Source organism: Haliotis rufescens, unplaced genomic scaffold, assembly GCF_023055435.1.
Source record: "Haliotis rufescens isolate VD_foot unplaced genomic scaffold, xgHalRufe1.0.p SCAF_8, whole genome shotgun sequence".
Lineage (NCBI taxonomy): Eukaryota > Metazoa > Mollusca > Gastropoda > Lepetellida > Haliotidae > Haliotis > Haliotis rufescens.
Window position 1 is genome coordinate 22461693 of NW_025964372.1, and position 27035 is coordinate 22488727.

Here is a 27035-nt window from a genome sequence, read left to right on the forward strand (position 1 = left end):
TGGGAACTATTCTCAATCATAACAATACCAAATATTGAACATCAGACAGGTCATGTCTATGGCCAATCAGAAAACTGGGAACCGGGCCAATCAGCAACCTTGGCCACACCACAGATGGGACGTCAACCGGGCATGCTCAGTGAGTAATGTTTTTACCAAATCAGCATTAAGTACGTATTTCCGACATTGGCCAGACCTGATTGTGTGCAAGGAACTGAAAAGGTGCATGCTGTTTTGGCAAGGAAGACAATGGACATGTTCAACCACTTGGGCTGGGACGGGTAACTCAAGTACTCAGGCTGGGTGGGTCCTGAGAAGGAACCAGCTACCCACAGGAATACCGGGACCCATGGTCATGTGATATATTGTTTAGACATTAAAAAAAACACCTCCATGGTTACACTGCAAGTCACTACTGTTCCCATTTCTTTCAGGCTATGCACACATCCCTTCTGACTTTTTCTTGGTTTGAGTAAAGACAAAGCTTTAGTCAACTTCAGTGTATGCACGATCATAATATATTTGTATCTAAATAGTTTTTCCAAGGGCTCCAGTAAAAAATTCCAAATTGGACAATTTTTACCCAACATTTGAAGCCTACAGCAGGGTACATGGGTAGGGTAGGGTAACAGGGGGTTAGATCCCCAGGTAGTCAATGTGGACTCATCCCAGGCCTACAAACATTGTATATTGATAAAATTAATACAAACATGTCTCTGACAAGAATACATGCACATACCACTGTCAAAGAAAAGGTTTAAAATAGCGCTGTGGTTTTGTAGCTCATCTTGATGTGGAGTCTACAGTGTAAAATGTCAACAAACACAGCCATTTAACAAAAGATATATACAATGCATGACAGATGACACATGGAGGCCACAACATAAGCTCACCTTCAGTCAGGTGAGCTAAAGATACTACTCATTGAACAGATTCACCATTTTTATCCATAAATATTAAAATGCAATTTTTTTTAACATTTCAACACACCGATGCTAATATGTTTGTAAACACACTGTAAATAATAACCTGCTGGTAGAGAAGTTTATAGACACAATTTTATTTATTTATTTATTTATTTATTTATTTATTTATTTATTTGCCATCAAACCCATAGTACAAAAATGGTTTACACATACGATTTTATAGTAGAGAGTTATTTCTTAAGGAAAGAGAAACAAGTGATTTATCTTATTGTGAAGATATAATTCAGGAACACGGCAAAGTTTAACATGTCATAAACATTTGTTCACATAATGTTTGTAATGATTAAAGATAATCATTTACAGTTTTGGGTATTTACACTCACTTTAGTAGAGCACACAGTGGTATATAACATGTGTTTCGTCTTCAGTTACATAACAATGCTTGCACAAAACAGTTTGATCATGTCAATTTTCGAAACCTCTATAAACCAACTGGCTACCCAGGGTGTTGTAATATTCTCAGGTTGTCGTATCAGCTGAGAACTGCATAACGAAATGCTGTGTTTGGTTAATCGCTGTTTACTGATATACTAAGTGACGTCTGTACAGGCTGACGGCTTCCTGGGACTCACGCCGCACATGTGTATAGATGTATAATGCTGATAGTCTAAGATGCTAGTATCCTGACAGATAATTATGGATCATATATTATTATAGGTATATTAATGTCAATCTGTTACAGGTGTTATGGTTGAGAAGTACCTGTGAGTTTCTCCCCGAGGAACCTGCGCTCATCCTCCTGCAGGTCGCGGGGGCTGATGGTCCGGAGGCAGGAGCTCAGCATGTCCAGCACCTTGTCCAGGGGCAGCTCGTTGGGGAACGGATGCTGGAAGTTGTTGTACTGGAACAGGGAGGGCAATAGAGCTGGGGTAAAGTTCCAACATACGTGGGGTACTGGGGACCTGTTCTGTGATTCAAGGGAGACATACATTGGGTACTGGGGACTCACTCAGTGATTCAAGGGAGACATACATGGGGTACTGGGGACTCACTCTGTGATTCAAGGGAGACATACATGAGGTACTGGGGACCTGTTCTGTGATTCAAGGGAGACATACATGGGGTACTGGGGACCTGTTCTGTGATTCAAGGGAGACATACATTGGGTACTGGGGACTCACTCTGTGATTCAAGGGAGACATACATGGGGTACTGGGGACCTGTTCTGTGATTCAAGGGAGACATACATGGTGTACTGGGGACTCACTCTGTGATTCAAGGGAGACGTACATGGGGTACTTGGGACTCACTCTGTGATTCAAGGGAGACATACATGGGGTACTGGGGACCTGTTCTGTGATTCAAGGGAGACATATATGGGGTACTGGGGACCTGTTCTGTGATTCAAGGGAGACATACATGGGGTACTGGGGACTCACTCTGTGATTCAAGGGAGACATACATGGGGTACTGGGGACCTGTTCTGTGATTCAAGGGAGACATACATGGGGTACTTGGGACTCACTCTGTGATTCAAGGGAGACATACATGGGGTACTGGGGACCTGTTCTGTGATTCAAGGGAGACATACATGGTGTACTGGGGACCTGTTCTGTGATTCAAGGGAGACATACATGGGGTACTGGGGACCTGTTCTATGATTCAAGGGAGACATACATGGGGTACTGGGGACCTGTTCTATGATTCAAGGGAGACATACATGGAGTACTGGGGACCTGTTCTATGATTCAAGGGAGACATACATGGGGTACTGGGGACCTGTTCTGTGATTCAAGGGAGACATACATGGGGTACTGGGGACCTGTTCTATGATTCAAGGGAGACATACATTGGGTGATGGGGACCTGCTCTGTGATTCAAGGGAGACATACATGGTGTACTGGGGACCTGTTCTGTGATTCAAGGGAGACATACATGGGGTACTGGGGACCTGTTCTGTGATTCAAGGGAGACATACATGGGGTACTTGGGACTCACTCTGTGATTCAAGGGAGACATACATGGGTTACTGGGGACCTGTTCTGTGATTCAAGGGAGACATACATGGGGTGCTGGGGACCTGCTCTGTGATTCAAGGGAGACATACATGGGGTACTGGGGACCTGTTCTGTGATTCAAGGGAGACATACATGGGGTACTGGGGACCTGCTCTGTGATTCAAGGGAGACATACATGGGGTGATGGGGACCTGCTCTGTGATTCAAGGGAGACATACATGGGGTACTGGGGACCTGTTCTGTGATTCAAGGGAGACATACATGGGGTACTGGGGACCTGCTCTGTGATTCAAGGGAGACATACATGGGGTGATGGGGACCTGCTCTGTGATTCAAGGGAGACATACATGGGGTACTGGGGACCTGCTCTGTGATTCAAGGGAGACATACATGGGGTACTGGGGACCTGTTCTGTGATTCAAGGGAGACATACATGGGGTGCTGGGGACCTGCTCTGTGATTCAAGGGAGACATACATGGGGTGATGGGGACCTGCTCTGTGATTCAAGGGAGACATACATGGGGTACTGGGGACCTGTTCTGTGATTCAAGGGAGACATACATGGGGTGATGGGGACCTGTTCTGTGATTCAAGGGAGACATACATGGGGTGATGGGGACCTGCTCTGTGATTCAAGGGAGACATACATGGGGTGCTGGGGACCTGCTCTGTGATTCAAGGGAGACATACTTCGGGTGATGGGGACCTGTTCTGTGATTCAAGGGAGACATACATGGGGTACTGGGGACTCACTCTGTGATTCAAGGGAGACATACATGGGGTACTGGGGACTCACTCTGTGATTCACGGGAGACATACATGGGGTGATGGGGACCTGCTCTGTGATTCTGTGACTCACCACATCATTAGTGTTGTAGCAGTACCACAGCAGTGACCCGAGAGCCTCACAGGCCTGGTTGCTCCCCGTGTTGATGATGATGGGTAATGACATTGTCTGAAAGCAAGGTGACATCTTCAGAATACTTACATTATGCTTATTTCAGAATAACTTAGCATGATAAAGACCAGTCTTGTTTCTTTGTTCTTTTTCTTCATTCAGCAATATTCCAGCTATATGATGGCACCCTGTAAATAAGTCTGGACCAGACTAGTAATACACATTATGATCCAACACGTCGCGATAAGATGACAAGGAATCCATTAGCCATGAAGTCATCTCTTACAAGCAATTTATCAGCAAAGTTTCAGATGAGAAGTGAATGACTCTTATTATTATTTCACACAAAATTGATTGGACGGGTATTTTCACTAAGGTAGGTAATTGTTCAGGATTTATCATCATAGAAAGAACCCCTCCCAGAAAACTAGTGCAATTCAAAATATTTTTTCATCTTTCGTTTCTTAAGGGTTGGCGGATTTAACGCTGCTTCTAACATTATTCCAGTTATATCAGGGCGTGTCAGCTTAATGTGGGAGGATGCCCGGAGTGATGCACGTTTCAGACATTTACCACTTTGGCGAAACCCACGTGCCCATGTATGATGCTGTCAAACCTAGCAATAAATCCGTCTAAACAGAGATTTGAACCATTGACCATAGCGGCACATTACATGCTTGGGCCAAACGTGCCCCCTTCTTTGCTGGAGGAAACATGATAACAACATTTACAACCAAGATCCTACCTCAAGGTCAAAGATCCATTCGCTCTGCAGAGTGACCTTGGTACTGAAGGTCACACGATAAAACTGTTTTGAGACGCGACTATCATCGTTGTCCTTCATGCGACTAAAGTCCTTCACCTTGAGTTCATTGAAACAAGCCTCTGGTCTTGACCCTGCAGTTTTAAACTGGGCCTCATTGTTTTGGAGGGAACAACTGACTTGTTTCCTGCGCATAGTGCCAATGTCTGTCTCAGCGAAGAAGTTTGCAACAACGTTTGAGGAAATCTGCTCTATCTGTAGGTAGCTGAGAGCCAGGATACTGCAAGAAAAAGAATTGTGGTCAGACCGGAAGAAGACCACTAATGTAGTAGAACATGTGGACCAAAGGGTATGTCAAGAGACAAGGGAGGTTCTTGTAAGTCATTTTATATATTTTAGTGTAAGTTGATTGAGATGCAGAGGGAGCCACGCCTTGAGTGAGTTGCCTTTAACATTGCTAGATCTCCCTGCCGGCCTACCTGGCTGAAGCATGGATCTCCCTGCCGGCCTACCTGACTGAAGCATGGATCTCCCTGCCGGCCTACCTGACTGAAGCATGGATCTCCCTGCTGGCCTACCTGACTGAAGCATGGATCTCCCTGCCGGCCTACCTGATTGAAGCATGGATCTCCCTGCCGGCCTACCTGACTGAAGCATGGATCGCCCTGCCGGCCTACCTGACTGAAGCGTGGAACTCCCTGCTTGTCCCCTTGTTTCTGGCGCCAACCATCTTTAGCACTTCTGGGGGCTGCGTCGTCACAATGAAGGTCCTGGTGCATAAACATAAATAATGTAATACCCCTACTTTTACCAAACCTTTAACAAAAATACATAATAACTGTTCTAAATTGTAAATATCCACAAGGACAAGCTCATCATTTGGTTGGGTACCAAATTCCAGCTTTAATTATTATAATTTGATCTCCGCTCCACCATAATGAAAACTATTACAGTGTTTAAGTTGTGTCTCAGTGTGTCAGCTAATTGAAGCAGGAATGTGTGTGAGTGTGTGAGTGAGTGAGTGAGTGAGTGAGTGAGTGAGTGAGTGAGTGAGTGAGTGAGTGAGTCTGTGAGTGAGTGAGTGAGTGAGTGAGTGAGTGAGTGAGTGAGTAAGTGGGGTTTAAACACTCATCCCATTCAGGGTGAAGGGTTCCTTAATACTCTAGGGATCCATATATAATTACTTATATTATATCTTAAACATAACTTTATTTCAGAGACTAGATATTAGTCTACTGCATCACTTATGCCACCACATCATGTCACATTCAAAAACAAAGTAACTGTCCATATTTATTATGTCCCTCTAAGAAATTGTGTACTTATATTCATAAACCTCACTATTCTCTCCAGTCCACCCTGGCCTAAAATAGGTAAGAGGCTGGATATTCAAGCCACAAAAGGGCAGTGGTTAAAACGTTGGCTAGCCGAAGTTCAATGTGTGAAGCCAATATCTGGCTTCCTACACCATGATATGGCTGCAATATTGCAGTGTAAACCTAACTCTCTCTCTCACTCAAGTCACAATGAAACTAAATTGCTCACTCCTCCAGCAGCTTCTTGAACATCATACGCAGCTGCATGATCATCGTCTCCACCTCCGCGTTATCCTCCGCAGCGATAGAGGGCGCCAACTGTTCCATTTGTTCCACAGACTGTAGTGATGTTGAGATGACCTCACGGAAATCGGGGCTGTTGGTCAGTTGAAACATCTTCCAGCACACGTTACCAAGATTTCCGCACCTGAAATGATGAGTCAGCTTCTAAATGCCCATCAAAGACGAAATTGAAAATATAGTCTTTTTTTTGTGTCTTTGTTGACAAAGCACTTAGCAATATTCCAGTTATATGACAGTTGCCTGCAAATAATCGAAGCTAATTATGGGCAACAATCCGACCACTGGGGTATGTGACACGCTATCGACCAAGTCTCATATGACCAGCATGGGGACATATCTTACCCAAATCCCTATTCAGCAGTTAATCATTAAAACATGAGCTTAATGCCTCAGTCCATGGGGTCTAAAATATCTACGGCCAATAGCCATTATAGGGCCGCCGCAGCATTCCCACGGTCACACACTGTAGCAGTCACATGTGTTTAGGTAGCCGCATGGCGTATTTTTAATTTGTGGAGAAAGAAAACCTGCGGCTGCTATAAGGCCTTTGAAGTGATGACGCACGGTCACCTTAGAGCATCCCTGCAGCGGCCATAGGTTTTTGACAAATGCCAAGGCAGACGCAAGGTAGCCGCAGGGTGACCGCTACACACCTGGAATATATATAAGGAGGGCTTAGCCACACACATTAGGACATTTCATTACAAAGTTTCCCAAAGTTTCCCAAGTTTTGCACCATGCTGCCACAACTTTTTGGGGGTCTGCAAAAGTTAATTGTAATTCATAAGACCCTTGGGCAGCCGCACGGCAAACGAAAGGCCACTGTGCGCCAGACATATCATTGATGTGGAACTGCTCTACCGCATGGCTACAGCGAACCTAGAAATTAAAAAAATTAAAACTCTATGCTATAATCCCTACGGCATGTAAAAGATAGGGATACGCCCTAGGGCGAAACTGAGGCCATCGTCTCCCTCGATTCCGGGGGGCTACGGCCGCCGTATCCTAGCCATAGAGCAAATTCGACTGAGGCATAAAGGAGATCCATTGAAAACCTTTTTTTCAAACGTATGCATATTAAAATACCAGCTAGAGGCCCAGCTGTAGCTGTGACGTCATAGTGGAGAGACCTCCACCATTTTGTTTCATTTACAGTGCATTAATCTACATGACAATGAAGTAATTTTTCGTTATTCTTGGCATATTGAAGATGCAAAATTGGGTATTGTGTGGGCGTGTGTGTATACTAGTTCATCAAACAAATGTACCAAGTGTGATTTCTTAAAATTTCCAAACAAAAAGGCTGATTTAGCGAGGAGGAAAGTTTGAATAAAGTGATGTCAGCGAGGAGAAAAATGGAAACTGAGTGGTCATGCCATTTTGTGTTTCTTGCATTTTGAGGCATCTGTCCATGAACAAAAGAAACTTGGTTACAAAAATACATTTAGCATTCACTGTTACAGATAATCCATGACTGACTACCCTCGTACAAAAATTACAAAGAACCATCAGTCTGATCACATTCATTCGGTAGATCTTCCTCGCTTTCCTCACTGTTTTCAACAGTATTTTGACTAACCACTGGCTCAAATCAATATGTACAAATATATGTAAGTTCATTGAGTGAAACTTCAATGTTTTCGTCAATGGCATTGTGAGTTGATGCCATGGCGAACACTAGTAATCTACCAAACACTATACAGAAACAGTGATCGTCAGCAAGCCTACTCTACACTTTGACATCAGGTCACGTGATGACAACTCTGCTCATTAGCTCTCGGTAGTTTCTGGAATACGAAATAGGTTTTCACATTTGTTTTTGTCACAAATATTGCCTTTAGAAAGGATACTTGTTTTAATATGCTTTATAAATGATTTAATCCCATATTTATTCTTTAAAGCCCCTTTAAGCAGAGATTGTGGAAGCTGACCATTTTTCCAGTTGTTCTATGCGAGGTTTTCCCGCGGCCCGGACATATGCCAGTTTCTGTTGGTGCTTGAACTCAGCCACCTTCTCCAGGATCTGAGTGTGGAGGACTTGAAGCCCCCTGAGCTGGACACGCAGCATGTTCTGTACGAGCTGAAACACCAAGTTTCACAGTGTACACAGTAGTTTCTCAAATCTCAGTGGATGAGTGAGATGGGTTTATCTTGACTGAACCCAGGTCTTTGGCCTGATGAGCAATTACTTTACCCTCTAGGCTACCCCACTGCCCCAAATCACAGTCAATGAGTAAGTGAGGTTTATCTATTTGAATTTATAAATTCAAAGGAAGATAAAATAAAATTGAACCATTTCAACATACTATTCCAAACAACAAATTGAAACCTCTTGATTTAGAACATTATTACATAAATTATCGAAACATTTTAAAATATCAGGAATTGAATCAATGTTTAAACTGAAAATACAACTTGAATGCCACTTTGAAGAGTTTTTAGTTATAATTGGAAATGTCAGCATAGTCAGCTCAATGAGGGAGGAAAGTCCAAAGTGATGCAGGTCTAAGATGTTTACCACTCTGCCTATTTGAAACTTGAAATATGAATCACAAAAAACATTTATGTCTTTGACCTTGGTATGTCCTTGTAGGTAGGTAAAGATTAAACATAACAACATATTAAGTTTTGATGTGGTTACTTGGCTATTTACAAATCAGAGGTGTCTGTTTTCTTGTGAATGTTGACGTTTAATGAACTTATGACACCCTAAACCTGATCCCTTAAGCCTGACCCTTTGAACTTGATCAGTGTAACAAGTTCCAAGTCTCCTTTAACACACAGTGGATGATACAAAATCAGTTTTAACTTAAAATGGGACTTGACCTTTGATAGACATGTCACTGAAACACAAAGTTTGTAAGACACATGGCAATATCAAGTTTCATACTTCTAAAAACCAAGGTTAATGCATAACCATGATCTACAATAGCCCTTTGACCTTGACTGTTGACTAATCTTAACCCAAATCTTTCCAAACAGGGCCCCAACCTTGTGAAGGGGTACACTAAACAAAATGACAAATGCATTAATACACTTTGATACAGTGTACGAGGGGTGTTCATTAAAGATTTCCCCTGACCCACTTCCGATGGACCTAGTGGGATGAAACTTGGCATAGGTATTAGTTTTTTTTCCACCTAGGAACCACCAAGAGTTACACACTTCTCCCATCGTTTTATGCAACTATGGAGACCTCGCTTGTAAAAGCCTTCATTTTGCGTCTCAAACCAGGACTTGACTTCAGAAATCAGTGTTTCATCATCTGTGAAACGTTTTCCCTTCAAAAATGACTTCATGGTTGGAAAGAGGTGGAAGTCAGATGGTACAAGGTCAGGAGAGTAAGGAGCATGTGGAAGGATTTCATAGCCACAGGACCGCGCTTCTGTCTGGGCAACATGAGAGTTGTGTACTGGAGCATTGTCTTGCAGGAGACGGACACCCTTGGTCAGCATGCCACGCCTCTTAAGCTTGATAGCATCCCACAATTTCAGCAGCAGTGAAGCATAATAAGCTCCTGTAATTGTGGTACCCTTTGCCAAGAAATCCATCATCACTACTCCCTGCTGGTCCCAAAACACAGTGAGCATGACCTTGCCTGCAGAGGGTTAGACACGTGCCTTCTTTGGGGGTGGTGACTCCATTGCATCGACTGAACTTTAGTCTCAGGATCATAGTGATGGACCGATGTTTCATCCTGTGTGATAAGTCTGTCAAAAAGATTTGCCTGTTTTTTTTGGCACATGTCCAAAAGATCCTTTGAGCAATTGACTCGTTCCTGCTTTTGGAAAGGTGTGTGCAACCTGTGAATCCATCGTGCAGACATCTTATGCATGTTCAAATTGTCATGGATGATTTTTTCAACAGACCCTACACTGATCTTGACATCTTGTGCTAACTGGCGAACAGTTATACGTCGGTCTGCCAAAATGGCGGTCTCCAGTTGATGGATAGTGTCCTCATCAATGGCTGAATGGGGGCGACCAGCAATGGCAGCTGTTTCCACAGATGTCCGACCACCCTTGAACTGGCGATGCCAGTGTTTAACAACGTCATATGATGGGGTATCCTCTCCATAAATGGCTTTCATTTCATCGAAAGTTTCTTTTGGTGTGCGACCTTTCAAATATAAAAACCTAAACACTGCTCGGTATTCTACTGGCTCAATTGTCACACCCTACTCAATCATAACACCTGTAAAAGTGGTAAGATTAATAGTTCGGTGCTGCAAATTCAGACATAACCCACAGATCAATGTATCATTACACATGTGAAATTTCAACCAAATATGATAACACTATGTGGTTTAGGGGAAATCTTTAATGAACACCCCTCGTAACTGCAAGCTTTTAAGTGACCTTGACCTCTGATCTTTTCATGACAAAAGAGTTCCTCTAAGCCATTTGCATGAACATAATGAAGTTCATGAAAGGATAGTAAATGAACTTTGCATGGTAGACATGAGACAATTCAAAAGAATCAGCGAAGGCAGTCTTCATCAACTATAGGCTGCTAATTAACCAGAAACTATTATTTTGTTTTGGACTTGTCAGAAAATGTCTCAAAGTATCAATACTGACCTGTCTGTTGCCATTGAACGAAAAAATGTTCTCCTCGATTATTCGCTTTGTCTCATTCTGTTTCTCAGTGATCATACACATCTTTTCTTGGTCCAAAGTTCTTCCCATTTGATTGAAGATAAGAGAGTAGTCAAACTCTTTCTCTTCTGAAAAATGAAAACAAATATGTTGACACATAAACATTCAACAGACACTACCATGCAATACATCCGTGGGTAAGTCCTGGTGAGCAAAAAATAGAACTCTGCCCCCTGTGGTTCAAGTTGTTTAAACTGTATTTTTTATCACGGGAGAACAACAAAATTGGATAAATAGGAGCAGCAGAGTATGATAATGCTGCTTTTAGCAATATTCCAGGCATATTCCAGGAAATACTTTCATCCAATGGGTGGTCACTAGTTTGGTCAGTTGGAGTATATGCTGATAAACTACTGTAAAGTATACAGTATATAGGCGTTAAACTCTCGTGCCTCATGAAACTTGTACATTTCAGCATGACAGACCTTAAACAACAAACACTTGACTGCACGACCCGCACAGTTCATATGAAATCGTGCAATCTGCTCGAATGTGAATGGTGGAGTTTGAGTGATCTGCAGTGTATATTCTATCGAACTCGAGTATCTGCCTGTGCTCTAGATAGATAGAGAACTTGTGTCAGTACTTCATGGAGATATTAGCGTACTGTTGTGAGATGTGTGTTGTTGAACAGGTGCACATATTACATAGCTCATGGAGCCCTGCTAATCGATGTTGAATATGTGACAATATTTTCAAGTTTTGAAAAGCTATTACGATTGCTCAGTGTCAGTTTTAAGAAAGAAATGAAGACACACTTAGGAAATTACAACCCCACAGAGTAACTTAACTGTTCATATGTCATGATAATATCGGACTGTATGCCATTAATAATGGATGACGTCATATCGTACTGCTCTCAACAATGAAGCACTATGTCATATCAGCTGACCAAACAGCACTGTGATTCACTATGTAGCTTCAGTAACCCTATTTCTCATTTTCCCGAGGCAAGGGAATGAACTGACTATAAAAGTCCAGTTTCCAAGTAATGGTGAGCAAAAAATAGAACTCTGCCCCCTGTGGTTCAAGTTGTTTAAATTGTATTTTTTATCACGGGAGAACAAAAAAAATGGATAAATAGGTGCGGGAGAGTATGATAATGCTGCTTGTAGCACTGTGATTCACTATGTAGCTGCGGTAACCCTATTTCTCAACTTCCCGAGGCAAGGGAGTGAACTGACTATAAAAGTCCAGTTTTCACCCTTGCCGAACTAGGCTGGAATTTCTGGGCTTATGTCCCTCCTATTGACCAATCAGATTCCACCTCTCATTTCACTTGCATTTGCTTCAAATATTAAAGCATAGCGTAGACGATCAAATCAGATCAATAATCAAGATCTATATTGCAATAAAACGGTTCTTACTATGCGAAGTGCATCAAATTACGTGAGCACCTTGATTACAAAAATGGAAAGATTTGGAAAATATCTGTTGACACTAAGTTGTCGATACACATGCTTTGCAAATCCTGCAATCCACCTACATCTGCACAGCAGTTTAAGAACCAGATGTTGATTTCGTTTTTCGATTTTGCATAGACTCATTAGTCCAGCCAAAATAATTCCATAATTCCAGCCTAGTTCAGGAAGGGTGGAAACTGGACTTTTATAGTCAATTAACTCCCTTGCTTCGGGGGAATGCCTATTTCTGTGCTGGTCCCTATGAACGATTATGATTTTGACTTGTCGCTACGGTCTGTCCCTGATCTGAATGTGAATCACACTTTATATGCTTCAGTGAAGTGCATGTGTCGTGAGCTAACCATACATGCAACATGATTACTTCCTGATCAAATACGAGCACTAATATTTTAAAGAATGCAACAATATATTTGCTTTTCGAGTTGGAAACCTCAAAGATTTTTATGGCGGCCTCATAGCCATACCCTTTAGAAGATTCCAACCTGTTAAGGACATAGTAAGTTGTCTGATCAAAATATAAGTACACATATTTGACAAGTGTTTTTGGAAATAGTGTTTTGGTGGGATTACAATTCATCATGAGAGATAAGCGTGGGACATTCTGTAGCCCTGTGGAGCGACAAGTCAATATCAAAATTGTTTTGGGGAGCAGCACAGAGATATGGTGCAGCTAAATCACAATGATGCACATGTGCAATGCCGTACAGTCATTACATTCCATCCATTAGGGGAACAGTTTGATAATGAGGTCTATCAAAGCACCCACCTATCAGTTCTTCCTTCTTCTGCTTTGCGATGGAGAGATGGTTGTTGGCTGTTTCAGCTAACTGTTCCAGGTTCTGACAAGAGAATGGACATAATGACAGGACCTCAGAGTGAGAGTGAATGAGCGGGCGGGTGGGTGGGTGAGTCTGTGGGTTGAGTCTGAGGCCACTTTGCACAGTATTCCAGTTATATCACGGCATGTTAGATTAATGTGGGAGGAAAGCCTGAATTGATGCAGGTCTCGGACGTTTACCACTTTGGTGAAATCCAAGAGCACGGGTTTGGTGCTGACAAACCTAAGAACATAACTAGGATTCGAATCCATAATCATATGCACAGCGAATTGCAGCGCCTTAGACGATTGGGCCACCTGTGCACCTGTGATTCAAACTCACAATCATAGGTGCCTGGCATACCCAAGAGATGCAAATCTGCACATTGAGGCACTTAGATGACAGGGCCATCCCAATACCACCAAGTGTAAGAGAGAACAAGAAAATTTATCACCATACTTCTTTCCTCACAGCGATGAGGGCACATGATATGACATGGCTTTAGGGGGCTGGGGGTGTTGGGGTGATCAGGTGCATGCACACACCCTGTTTTGAATCGTGGTGGGGGACACCAGAAATGGGTTTCACACATTGTACCTATATGGGAATCAAACCCAGGCATTCTGCATGACATGTTACAGCTTTAACCACTCGCCTACACCATCCCCTTTTGGGAGTTTGTGGCCTGCAGCAAGAGTTATGGTTGTTGGTTTACCTCAATTTCTCTCCTGAACTCTTCCAGTTGAGGGCTGAAGACATCAATGACGGGGACCTCCTCCTCTACATCCTCCTCCATCTTCACCTGCACCTACAACAACAAACAAGAACATAACAACAGGGGCACTTTTAATTCAGGTATGATTCATCTTCCCAAGGCAAGGGAGTTAACTGACTATAGAAGTCCAATTTCCACCCTTGCGGAACTTGGCTGGAATTATGTATTGGCTGAACTAACAAGTCAATGCATTGTCCAATCAAAATCACTTTACGAAATCAATATCCGACATCCGGCATCCTTATGTTTTTAATCAAGGTGCTCAAGAAATTTGAAACACTTCGCGAAGTAAGATCCGTTTTTATTACAAATATCTTGATTATTTATCAGATTGTCTTGAATGGACGACACCATTTTTGTTTGAAGCAAATGCAAGTTGCTTGTGTTGTTTGTCACTAATATGAGGATTACGGGTGACTATGGGGACCATTTTCATTATTGTGAGTGAGCGAGTTTAATTTAGCACTGCATCATCCCGAGGCAAGGGAGTTAACCGACTTTAAAAGTCTAGTTTCCACCCTTGCCGAACGAGGCTGGAATTCCTAGGCCCGATCGTAGCGCCACCAGGAGATGACATATCCCCCTGGTGCAATGGAGTTTGGCTACTTATATTCCACTTTTGGTTCATCGCCATTGGATACCTTCAGTTACCGGTAAGAGAAGAAAAATATAATGCTGTTCAGTATTTTTCAAAATTTCCAATCATCAAAAGGCACCAGTTCACCACTAGACTGATCTGTATAGCAAGTTTCATCCAGAAATATTTAACAGTTTCAGAGTCCTGCTCCGGAAATGAGCACTACCCTCATTTTCAGTATAAGTTAAACTTTTCGTCATAAAATCAAAATAATTTAAAAAAACAAATTAAGAAAGAACAAAATCCCCAATCATCAGAAGGCACCAGTTCAGTTCACTACTAGACTGATCTCTACAGCAAGTTTCAACAAGAAATATTAAACAGTTTTGGAGTTCTGTTCCAGAAACAGAAAACAACTTCATGAAACATCATAACGAAACAAAAAAACAGAATAAAATAATATTTAACGGTTTTAGAGTCCTGCTTTAGAAACGGAAAATACTGATCGCTATATCCCCCCTTTTTTTCAACCCGGGGCATGCAGTCAACAAGCCCAACCACCAAATCCATTTAGTCACCTCTTCTGACAAGCATAGGTTGCTGGGGACTTTGGTTTGTTTGACTCAAGTTCATACCCACTTTATTACCTACGAGGGAAAACATATCAGGGTTCATAAAAATCACATGTTCCCTAGGGTTATATCACGTTACAAGACAACAGTGTATTGTATCCGTCATCTGGACGTTATTCAAATCTTATTTAGACGTGAGGTCAAAATGACGTCACACTAGAAATCATAGACATCATAGCTGAAGATTGTTGACATCAATCAACAAATTGTGGTTCTGCTGCTGTTTCGACTTGCTTTCCTCACAGGTAAACACTAAAATTCGTCTCTGTATGTAGACATCTTATCTGGCAATAAATAGAGGATATTACATTTGTGTTTAGATCATACTATGTTTATGACACCCGTGCCTAAATTCCTGTATTTCCTCTCGCTTGGGAAATACCAAAACTTTAGACAAATTCATGTCAGTCCAGCAGTTCATGATTTCCGGAATTTCATCGTGGCACCAGTTATAATATACAGCTCCTCTAAAATTTATTTTGATTCACCCAATCAACTCACTGTTGTATTTTATAAAACATTTTTTATATAAAATCATTTAGTTCAGTATGCATAAAAATACTTATCATGATTTGTTGTACGTGATTTCAAAACTTTACATGAGCTACTTGACATAATCTTGAGCTATGGATCTGTGATATCACATGTGATGTGTTTATGAGTGTCAGTTCACACAACATACCAGTATGTTCATTTGAGCATTAAACCAATCTAATATCTTTTGAGTATGAATAAGGCTAAAAAAACTATTCTTGGTTCTCAGGCACTGGCTGCATCATCATAAAGTTTGCCGCATGTTTCATTTTTATTTCCAATTTTAAAAACAACAACCAAAAATCCTTAAATATTCCAAGTCCAAGTCAGTTATATTAAATCAACATTGACAGTAAATATTATTTACCAACTTTCGTTACATTCCCCAGACTAAAAGTACTATTTATTGGGTTAAAAGAAATGTCTTCGTTCTCAGGCACTGCCCGCATCATCATAAAGTTCAACGAACGTTTCCTTTTTATTTCCATTAAAAAATAATAATATCTTGAAATATCCTAGGTCCAACAGGAGTCAAATACTGAATTCCAGTACTTTAGTCATCAAGGAATAAATTTATGTAGGGAGGCCCTCTCCCAGGTTGATTGTACACAGTTGTTTGTTGATTACAAAACTGTTTATTGGTTACATACTAGTTTGAACACCTCCCCGCAAAAAAAGAAGAAAAAAGACACCACCGGCCCGCTCTATATTTTCAAAAACATTGCCTGAGAACCAATTCTTTTATTATTTAAGCCTAATTCATCATATATTAACCAACATGTATACTATTCGTGTTTCTTGTGTCGGTGAGTGTATTTCCAGCTATCTTTGAACCTCTAGCTAATGGCTTTTAAGCCATTATTTGTTTGTTTTGATTTCTCAATTCCAGATTATTACCATCCTCTGTACTTACTCTGTAGCCAGAGATAATCTTCTTCTCGTCATCAAGTCCATGAGTAACAGCTTTCAGAAACTCTGTTGGGTTCTGGCCAAAGGAATCCTGCAAGAGAAAAATGTTCAACTCTGATTGGCTGGTTTGTTTTTTAACGCACTCAGCAATATTCCAGCTATATGACGACAATCTGTAAATAATCGAGTCTGGACCAGACAATCCAGTGATTGATGTCATGAGCATCGATCCACGCAATTGATATGCATCAACCAAGTCAGTGAGCCTGACCACCCGATCCCATTAGTCGCCTCTTAAGACAAGCATAGTTGCCTTTTACGGCAAGCATGGGTTGCTGAAGACCTATTCTACCATGGATCTTCACGGGTCGTTCAACTCTGAGGCGAACCTGTGCATCTTGGAACATCTTGGCAGGTACAGACTCATCTGAACGTGAGTTGAAATTGGGTTTCACGTCATATTTGAGATTATTGCTCTTAAATAGCAACATGCCTGCTTGTATTAGTCCGGATTAACCCAGGTTCTATAGAGATACCTCACTGAGATACAATGCCACAGTTTAACATGAATACCACTCTCAGACACAGTAGCTTTCGTTGGCTGAAAACAGCGACTCTACATATCATCTCTATGTATTCGCCATGAAGGAGGAACGCTGTGTAATATATGTGAGTTACAATGTTACATCACATCGGCAATATAGTGCAACACAAACACATGAAGCAGTTTACGGTGATGAATGTGTGGAGGAGGCTTTGAAACTAAGTGCTAATGACAGACAAAAGGGGTAGAAACTATATTTTATTAAAAAGTGCCCCGCACTGGAGCTGACCTGGATATGTTGTCAACAAAAACAGACACTTAACTGCTGTCAGCATTGATATTCAAATATTTTCTAAAAAATACTGTAGACTAAAACCTGGCACATGCCAAAGTTCAGATCTCTCAGTCTGGCAATTCCAGAGGAGAAAAGGTTTTTCATAGCCAAATCTGCATTTTGAGAGCCATATCAAAGTGCAAAAGTCAAATGATGATTAAAAATTTAAAATATCTCAACAAAACGTGAAAATAATTTTTTAGCCCAACTACTCACCACACACGAGTGAGTGGGTGAGTGAGTGAGTGAGAGAGTGTTGGTGAGTGAGAGAGAGTGTTGGTGAGTGAGAGAGTGTTGGTGAGTGAGAGAGAGTGTTGGTGAGTGAGAGAGAGTGTTGGTGAGTGAGAGAGAGTGTTGGTGAGTGAGAGAGTGTTGGTGAGTGAGAGAGAGTGTTGGTGAGTGAGAGAGAGTGTTGGTGAGTGAGAGAGTGTTGGTGAGTGAGAGAGAGTGTTGGTGAGTGAGAGAGAGTGTTGGTGAGTGAGAGAGAGTGTTGGTGAGTGAGAGAGTGTTGGTGAGTGAGAAAGAGTGTTGGTGAGTGAGAGAGAGTGTTGGTGAGTGAGAGAGTGAGTGAGAGAGTGTTGGTGAGTGAGAGAGAATGTTGGTGAGTGAGAGAGTGTTGGTGAGTGAGAGAGAGTGTTGGTGAGTGAGAGAGAGTGTTGGTGAGTGAGAGAGAGTGTTGGTGAGTGAGAGAGTGTTGGTGAGTGAGAGAGAGTGTTGGTGAGTGTTGGTGAGTGAGAGAGTGAGTGAGAGAGTGAGTGAGAGAGTGTTGGTGAGTGAGAGAGTGTTGGTGAGTGAGAGAGTGTTGGTGAGTGAGAGAGAGTGTTGGTGAGTGAGTTGGTGAGTGGGAGAGTGTTGGTGAATGAGAGAGTGTTGGTGAGTGAGAGAGAGTGTTGGTGAGTGAGAGAGAGTGTTGGTGAGTGAGAGAGTGTTGGTGAGTGAGAGAGAGTGTTGGTGAGAGAGAGTTGGTGAGTGAGAGAGAGTGTTGGTGAGTGAGAGAGAGTGTTGGTGAGTGAGAGAGAGTGTTGGTGAGTGAGAGAGTGTTGGTGAGTGAGAGAGAGTGTTGGTGAGTGTTGGTGAGTGAGAGAGTGAGTGAGAGAGTGAGTGAGAGAGTGTTGGTGAGTGAGAGAGTGTTGGTGAGTGAGAGAGTGTTGGTGAGTGAGAGAGAGTGTTGGTGAGTGAGTTGGTGAGTGGGAGAGTGTTGGTGAATGAGAGAGTGTTGGTGAGTGAGAGAGAGTGTTGGTGAGTGAGAGAGAGTGTTGGTGAGTGAGAGAGTGTTGGTGAGTGAGAGAGAGTGTTGGTGAGTGAGAGAGTGTTGGTGAGTGAGAGAGAGTGTTGGTGAGTGAGTTGGTGAGTGGGAGAGTGTTGGTGAGTGAGAGTGTTGGTGAGTGAGAGAGTGTTGGTGAGTGAGAGAGAGTGTTGGTGAGTGAGAGAGAGTGTTGGTGAGTGAGAGAGAGTGTTGGTGAGTGAGAGAGTGTTGGTGAGTGAGAGAGAGTGTTAGTGAGTGAGAGAGAGCGTTGGTGAGTGAGAGAGAGTGTTGGTGAGTGAGAGAGTGAGTGAGAGAGTGAGTGAGAGAGTGTTGGTGAGTGAGAGAGTGTTGGTGAGTGAGAGAGAGTGTTGGTGAGTGAGAGAGAGTGTTGGTGAGTGAGAGAGTGTTGGTGAGTGAGAGAGAGTGTTAGTGAGTGAGAGAGAACGTTGGTGAGTGAGAGAGAGTGTTGGTGAGTGAGAGAGAGTGTTGGTGAGTGAGAGAGTGTTGGTGAGTGAGAGAGAGTGTTGGTGAGTGAGAGAGTGTTGGTGAGTGAGAGAGTGTTGGTGAGTGAGAGAGAGTGTTAGTGAGTGAGAGAGAGTGTTGGTGAGTGAGAGAGAGTGTTGGTGAGTGAGAGAGTGTTGGTGAGTGAGAGAGAGTGTTGGTGAGTGAGAGAGAGTGTTGGTGAGTGAGAGAGTGTTGGTGAGTGAGAGAGTGTTGGTGAGTGAGAGAGAGTGTTAGTGAGTGAGAGAGAGTGTTGGTGAGTGAGAGAGAGTGTTGGTGAGTGAGAGAGAGTGTTGGTGAGTGAGAGAGTGTTGGTGAGTGAGAGAGAGAGTGTTGGTGAGTGAGAGAGAGTGTTGGTGAGTGAGAGAGTGAGTGAGAGAGTGTTGGTGAGTGAGAGAGAGTGTTGGTGAGTGAGAGAGAACGTTGGTGAGTGAGAGAGAGTGTTGGTGAGTGAGAGAGAGTGTTGGTGAGTGAGAGAGAGTGTTGGTGAGTGAGAGAGTGTTGGTGAGTGAGAGAGAGTGTTGGTGAGTGAGAGAGAGTGTTAGTGTGTGAGAGAGAGTGTTGGTGAGTGGGAGAGTGTTGGTGAGTGAGAGAGAGCGTTGGTGAGTGAGAGAGTGTTGGTGAGTGAGAGAGTGTTGGTGAGTGAGAGAGAGTGTTGGTGAATGAGAGAGAGTGTTGGTGAGTGATAGAGTGTTGGTGAGTGAGAGAGTGTTGGTGAGTGAGAGAGAGTGTTGGTGAGTGAGAGAGTGTTGGTGAGTGAGAGAGAGTGTTGGTGAATGAGAGAGAGTGTTGGTGAGTGATAGAGTGTTGGTGAGTGAGAGAGTGTTGGTGAGTGAGAGAGAGTGTTGGTGAATGAGAGAGTGTTGGTGAGTGAGAGAGTGTTGGTGAGTGAGAGAGAGTGTTGGTGAGTGAGAGAGCGTTGGTGAGTGAGAGAGTGTTGGTGAGTGAGAGAGTGTTGGTGAGTGGGAGAGTGTTGGTGAGTGAGAGAGAGTTGGTGAGTGAGAGAATGTTGGTGAGTGAGAGAGTGTTGGTGAGTGAGAGAGTGTTGGTGAGTGAGAGAGTGTTGGTGACTGAGAGAGTGTTGATGAGTGAGAGAGTGTTGGTGAGTGAGAGAGAGTGTTGGTGAGTGAGAGAGTGAGTGAGAGAGAGTGTTGGTGAGTGAGAGAGTGAGTGAGAGAGTGTTGGTGAGTGAGAGAGTGTTGGTGAGTTAGAGAGTGTTGGTGTGTGAGAGAGTGTTGGTGAGTGAGAGAGTGTTGGTGAGTTAGAGAGTGTTGGTGAGTGAGAGAGTGTTGGTGAGTGAGTTCTGGAATGACTAAAAGACATAACACAACACCTTTGAGGATTGTGCACTGTGTACTGACCTTGATTTTTGTCTTGGCATTGGCGATCTCCACCGCCTCTAGTACATGATATTGGTCCTCCTTCAGGGTCTCAATGTCATCAGACATGAAAGTCATCAGCTCCTTGTACAGCCGGCATGCCTTCTGCTCCTCTATCACGTCCGGCCTGAATCAGGAGAACATCATCATCATCATCATCATCATCATCATCATCCAACCACATCATCACCATCACCACTACACCTTCTATACGCCACCACAATAATCATCTGCATCATCATCATCATCATCACTATTTCCCACCACACCATCAATACACCATCATCATAACAAGCGTATAGTCGACGAAGTCATCTATATCCCCTGCCCATTTTAACACGTTATGGTCCCAAACCAGGTAACTGACCCAACATTTCCTTAGCCCATGTCAAAATAGCTGCAATGGAAATTCTAACATTTCTAAAACTCCTTATATCAAATGGCACCAGGTCAGTATGTGCTTTATACATAGACATGCAGTATTTGGCAAGGAAATATTCAACAGTTTATTTGTTTTTCTCCATAAGTGAACCCACCCTATATTAAAACTTAAATCCAACTTGTTGTCATGGAAACATAAACAATAAACAATATGGTCCTGGTAGACATGCAAAGTTTTGTAAGTAAGAATTTAACGTTTTTTGTTACTCTCCGTAAACGAACACCACCCATATAGAACCTAAGTCCAACTTATTGCCCTGGAAACATAAAACAAAAAAAAAGTTTCTAAAATTCATAAATAGCAAAAGGTCCCAGTTCAGCATGAGTCTCATAGACATGCAAAGTTTCGTAGAGAAGTATTTAACGGTTTCTGAGTTATGCTCCGGAAACGATTTCGGGACTTACGCACACACACATGGACGGACGGAAACCATATCAATATCTCCCGCCAACTTCATTGGGGAGGGGGATAATAATCATCAGTTATTCTGTTAATGTGAGCTAAAAATGATAATATATTTTTTTCAAAACATCTGAACATGCAGCAGCTGCAGATGCCAGTTGCCAAATCAGTTTGTCGTCTCACGTATCTATGTTAATGCCTAAAGTGATATATTCATAATATAATGGATAATGTTTATCAAACATTGTCATGTTATTATGAACTTAGCAAATCCATGTCTACACAACCATGCAGAGAAACATCCATGAGGAAGACGCTCACCAGATATTGTCCTCGAACCAGCGTGCATACTTGCGCCGCACAATCATGGGTATGTGCAGCTGGTTGTACAGCTGGCATAGCTGGTTGCTGAGAGGCTGGTCCAAGTTCTGCTGCAGCTGCTCTCGGATCTCCTGCCACGACATCGCCACTATGTGTCTGCAATGTACACGTGGTATATAACATTCAATATACAATATATACAATATGTTTACAATATATACAACATGTACAATGTATACAATATATATAATGTATACAATATATAAATAATATACACAACATATACAATGTATAAAATGTATACAATATATTCAATGTATACAATATATGTAATATATACAATATATACAATATTATATACAATGCATGCAATATATATAATATATACAATATCACCATATATACAATACATGCAATGTAGCCCAATTGCGTAGATCAATGCACATGATGTCAATCACTGGATTGTCCGTTCGAGACTTGATTATTTAGAGGCCATCATCATATGGCTGAGTATGGCATTATACAACAAACAAACAAACTTACCCCCCGGGGTAACCACAAACATAAACAAGCAAACAAGCCATAAGCAAACATAACACATTAATAATGCAGAGAAACCTGCTTTTTTGAAGCAGTTTGTGCTGAACATAAGTAATAAGATTTTTAAAGTCATTTACTCAGTAATTATAGAGATTACACAATATTGTCAATTAATCTGTTGTTATGAAAAACATAATAATATAGTTTGGTTTTTATCATTGGAAATAAACAGGTTGTCATTAATGAAACAATAAACAACACTTATGCACCATTTGTAGACTAACATCTAGTCTCTGAAATGAACATATCGTACAGAAAAAACAGTTGTTCAGTTATCTTAATAAAAATATAATAAAAAGGGAGCCCAGTGATTCTCTTCATTTTCAGATACTGCAGGATTCTAGACTTGCCAAACATTAGACTTGCATGGGCTGTATTTGATTTATATTTGTATAAGGGTCTGTAAGACAGACTACACCATTTGGGGCAAGTGATTATTCTGTTTGCACCCTAGGTATTATTTTGTTTGTTTTACAAAGATGACCTCTACAGTACACCTATGACCTCCTACAATACACCTATGACCTCCAACACTACACCTATGACCTCCTACACTACACCTATGACCTCTACACTACACCTATGACCTCTACACTACACATATGACCTCCTACACTACACCTATGACCTCTACGCTACACCTATGACCTCCTACACTACACCTATGACCTCTACACTACACCTATGACCTCTACACTACACGACCGCCTACACTACACCTATGACCTCTTCACTACACCTATGACCTCCTACACTACACCTATGACCTCTACACTACACATGACCTCCTACAATACACCTATGACCTCTACACTACACATGACCTCCTACAATACACCTATGACCTCCTACACTACACCTATGACCTCTACACTACACCTATGATGAGGCCACACACAGAGTTACAACAGATTCTCTCTTCTACAGACTTGCTACAGTATCGACCAAGCTCGATGTTTATTGGGGCTGCTCCTTTTCTTAACTTAGGAAGTGCACTCCTGTGTGATCAGGGCACAGGGTGAGAAGCATAGGCATCTGGAGAGTATTCATGTTTAAAAATACAATATATTCTTATCTTATTACCTCCCTTACCCGAAGCACTCTGTGGTTGTAAAATGGCATAATTCCAGTCCATTTTAAATCTATCAAATATCACACGTTGTACTTCAGCTGTAATCAGTCAGGGTGGCCTCTTTGGGATGCGGATTTTCAATTCCTACCGCAGGACCCGGTTTTTCGCGTGCGTGGGCAAACTCACTGAAGCGCATGTAAAAGGACTTTGAATATCCTGTGTATTGGTGTCACTTCACCGTTAGCGCTTGGTTGATTCCCGGCCTTCATTACCACCAGGAGACTCGTTTAGGTAATAAAATACATGTTAAATTTTTTTGCAGAGGATAAAATGCTCTTAACCAAGATCTCTGACTTATTACATATCCTGAAGTTTAAATTTTGTTTTCTTCTGGTAGCCCAGTTATTCCTTCCATCAATATTTCCCCATTGACGGACTTATGGAAGGAGCCACGCCATATCACCATTGACAGCCATATTTGGTGCAAAGTTCCGTAAGCATAAATAAAAACATATGGTACGTATAAAACATATCTTTACTCATACACGTAAAAGTCAGAAGGAGTGCGTGAATAGTCACAGAGAAATGTGAACATTTGTGACTTGCGGTGTCGAAACTATATATCATTACACTAACCACAGGTGTTGGCAGTCCTGAGTTATCCGACCCAGCCATACCTATGACCACCTTTAGAAACATATAAACATCAAGATTGGTGACACTCAAGTATCATATAATTCATAATGTCATGATCACTGTAAGGAACCAATAAGATAATGTTGTTATCACGATCTGATAAATATGCAGAGGAGGTCACCCAGTGGGAACTACTTTCAAGCTCCACAGAAATGATCAAATCTTATAATACAGTACATTACCATGATTACACCATTTCATTACCTTTACAGCAAACTTAAGGCCCAAAACACTACTATGATACCCATATCAAGTAACCATCGAGTGGTTTATCCGGAGAGCAGAAGGTCGGAGGTTCGTTCCCCAGCCACGTCATACCAAAAGAGGTAATAACATGATACTTGTTGTTACCCTGCCTGGCGCTCGGCATGAAGGGGCAAAAGCAGGACTGGTCAGCTCGGAGTCAGTATGCCGTGTCTCAGTGGGGTATTCATGCACACACAATACAGTACACTACACCATTTTATTACTTTACAGGACCCTCATATTGCCTGTAAGACTCAGGAAAATAATTATTGGGGGTCCCTTGGACCCCTCGTTTTGTAGGTCAAGGTTAAACCACAACAGGGTTTTTCTACGTGTCTGTTTATGTATACAAACATTGCTGCAAGTCATTTGGAACTTTAGGAAAGATTCACCCAAACACTGCATTCATACTGGTTTCTGAAGCTACTTCAGGGAAAATATGTCTTCAACATGTTAAACAATGTTACACGATGATTACTTTAAGAATGACATTATATGATATAGAAGTTATTACCCTTGTGTGTTTTGTATCATAACATGTTTTGTATCATTTATTAAGTATATAAATAGAGGTTATCATGCAAGTGTGTTTAGGGATGGTAAATATCCTGTATTAGGAATAAACATTGTAGTTAGCAAGCCTTGGTGATTTACCACCTCCATGGTGGTTAATTACTGTAAAGGCGACATTTCGGTATAGATCCCGAAAATCGCTTTTACATTAATTAAAGAGATTGCTATCCATAAATTGTGTCTAATTCTACTGATATTACTGTTGGCTTAGCACATAATGAACAGTTATAAAACTTTGATACACCTTTCAAGAATATTTAACAATAATATCAAAGTACATAAGGTGAAATAAATATGGGGATATGAACACTATGATAATCATGGTAATATGTGTAAACAACCCACAAAACCACATTCATTAATACACACAACCTCCTAACCAGGAAATTATTCCAGAAAATGCAAGTGAAAGTAATTGTGAATAAATATGCAAGGTTCAAGTAAGAGTGATTTTGTAATTGAGTTACAATATTAATTGCATCGGCAATATTTCAGCCAGTAAGCAATGGGAACAACTTGTTAAGGGTACATACTTCTCGAAAAGGGACAGAAATCTATATGTTCAATATCACATATTTTTACATAAATCATACTGAATCACAGCAAAACAATGTATCTAATTTGTACTTGGCTGTAATTACTATTAAAATACTGGCTATAGTCCATCAGCAACTAAAGTCAACCCACCTAATCAGTCTGTTACTTTCGTCACTAGTATGAATCCGAGTCCTGTAAAAGTCTGTTTGGTCAAACTCAGAATGTATAAGTCTTAGTCTACATACCATGTATACACTAGAACTGAATTGTTTGATAATCAATTCTTAGAAATTGATGGATGGCAAAGCAGACAAAACAATCATGAATGAAAACTTCTTAACTATACTGTAATAGTGATGTTTGTTATAGATCCTTACACTCTTGTCAAGCAAGACAGTCTTGCTTTACAACGGTACAAGGGTCTATACCAATCAGTCACATTACAGTATAGATCCTTATCCATGTACATTGGTCAAGCAAGACAGTCTTGCTTGACAATGGTACAAGGGTCCATACCAATCAGTCACATTACAGTATAGATCCTTATACATGTACACTGGTCAAGCATGACAGTCCTGCTTGACAACGGTACAAGGGTCCATACCAATCAGTCACATTACAGTATAGATCCTTATACATGTACACTGGTCAAGCATGACAGTCCTGCTTGACAACGGTACAAGAGTCCATACCAATCAGTCACGTAACAGTATACATGGCATAGATCCCTATACAATGGTCAAGCAAGACAGTCTCGCTTGAAAACAGCATAAGGATCTATTCCAAACGTTGCTATTACAGTATATTAAAGAAGTTGTTATCCATGATATTTTTGTCTACTTTGTACACTAAACCGGTGCAAAGAGCCAAGTTTGGCCTGGTACCCTGAAAATTCTGGGCACAGAATGGCTACCCATGTGACCTTAAGGTATCCCTGCTTTGTGCGTGATTCCCGACCAAGATTTACATCATCACTTCCTCCACAAATAGTTGTAAATAATCCTAGCCTATCACAAAAACAAGAAAAATGTAAAGCGCTAAAACACCAACTAATGACAGATACTGATATAGTCGGACTTACGTGACACTAACGTTACTGCCTCCAGAGCACAAGGCTTACTGCACAGTAACCATGGTAACGCCTCACCACTGAACTCTGGTCCAGTTCGAAAAAAAATATTTATATGTAAATTTGAAGACTATTATTTTACAGTCACTGAATGAAGTTAATGCTCCACTGATATTAATGAAAGAGTAATTTATTCAAGCCATATAGTATTACTCCACAATCAGGTTTTCCTGTAACCATTCAATATGGACCAGCTCATGGCTGGATGGAAGCACATTGAAAAGGGCATTAAAAGCGAGATATTTGAGCTACAGCATAATTTTGTGTACAGCCAGAAATGCCCTGGCATAAAGCCACAAAAGCTCTTGTCAACAAAAAATACTAAAGGAAGTTTAGTATTTTATTTATAACTTGCTGTATATAACTTTTATAGAATTTCTCTGTTGTGTGTAAATAGGCACACATCTATGTGATCAACAGCATAATCGGTAGTCCATTTGGCTCTAAATGAGAACAATGAA

The 27035-nt window shown here is 41.5% G+C and overlaps 1 protein-coding gene across 4 annotated transcripts in view; it reads right to left on the reverse strand.

Moving 5' to 3' along the window:
• Positions 1-27035, reverse strand: part of LOC124139325 (signal transducer and activator of transcription 5B-like) — a 78699-nt gene that overhangs the window by 19149 nt on the left and 32515 nt on the right. For all 4 annotated transcript variants that reach the window (XM_048388926.1, XM_048388924.1, XM_048388925.1 and 1 more), the window contains exons 2-13: positions 21722-21877; positions 20539-20683; positions 16557-16643; positions 13841-13933; positions 13074-13146; positions 10806-10951; positions 8157-8305; positions 6152-6349; positions 5284-5376; positions 4589-4886; positions 3805-3900; positions 1689-1827 (exon numbers count right to left, since the gene is read on the reverse strand). In XM_048388926.1, coding sequence (XP_048244883.1) covers positions 1689-1827; positions 3805-3900; positions 4589-4886; positions 5284-5376; positions 6152-6349; positions 8157-8305; positions 10806-10951; positions 13074-13146; positions 13841-13933; positions 16557-16643; positions 20539-20683; positions 21722-21877 — 1673 coding nt within the window. The remainder of the gene's footprint in view (positions 1-1688; positions 1828-3804; positions 3901-4588; positions 4887-5283; positions 5377-6151; positions 6350-8156; positions 8306-10805; positions 10952-13073; positions 13147-13840; positions 13934-16556; positions 16644-20538; positions 20684-21721; positions 21878-27035) is intronic.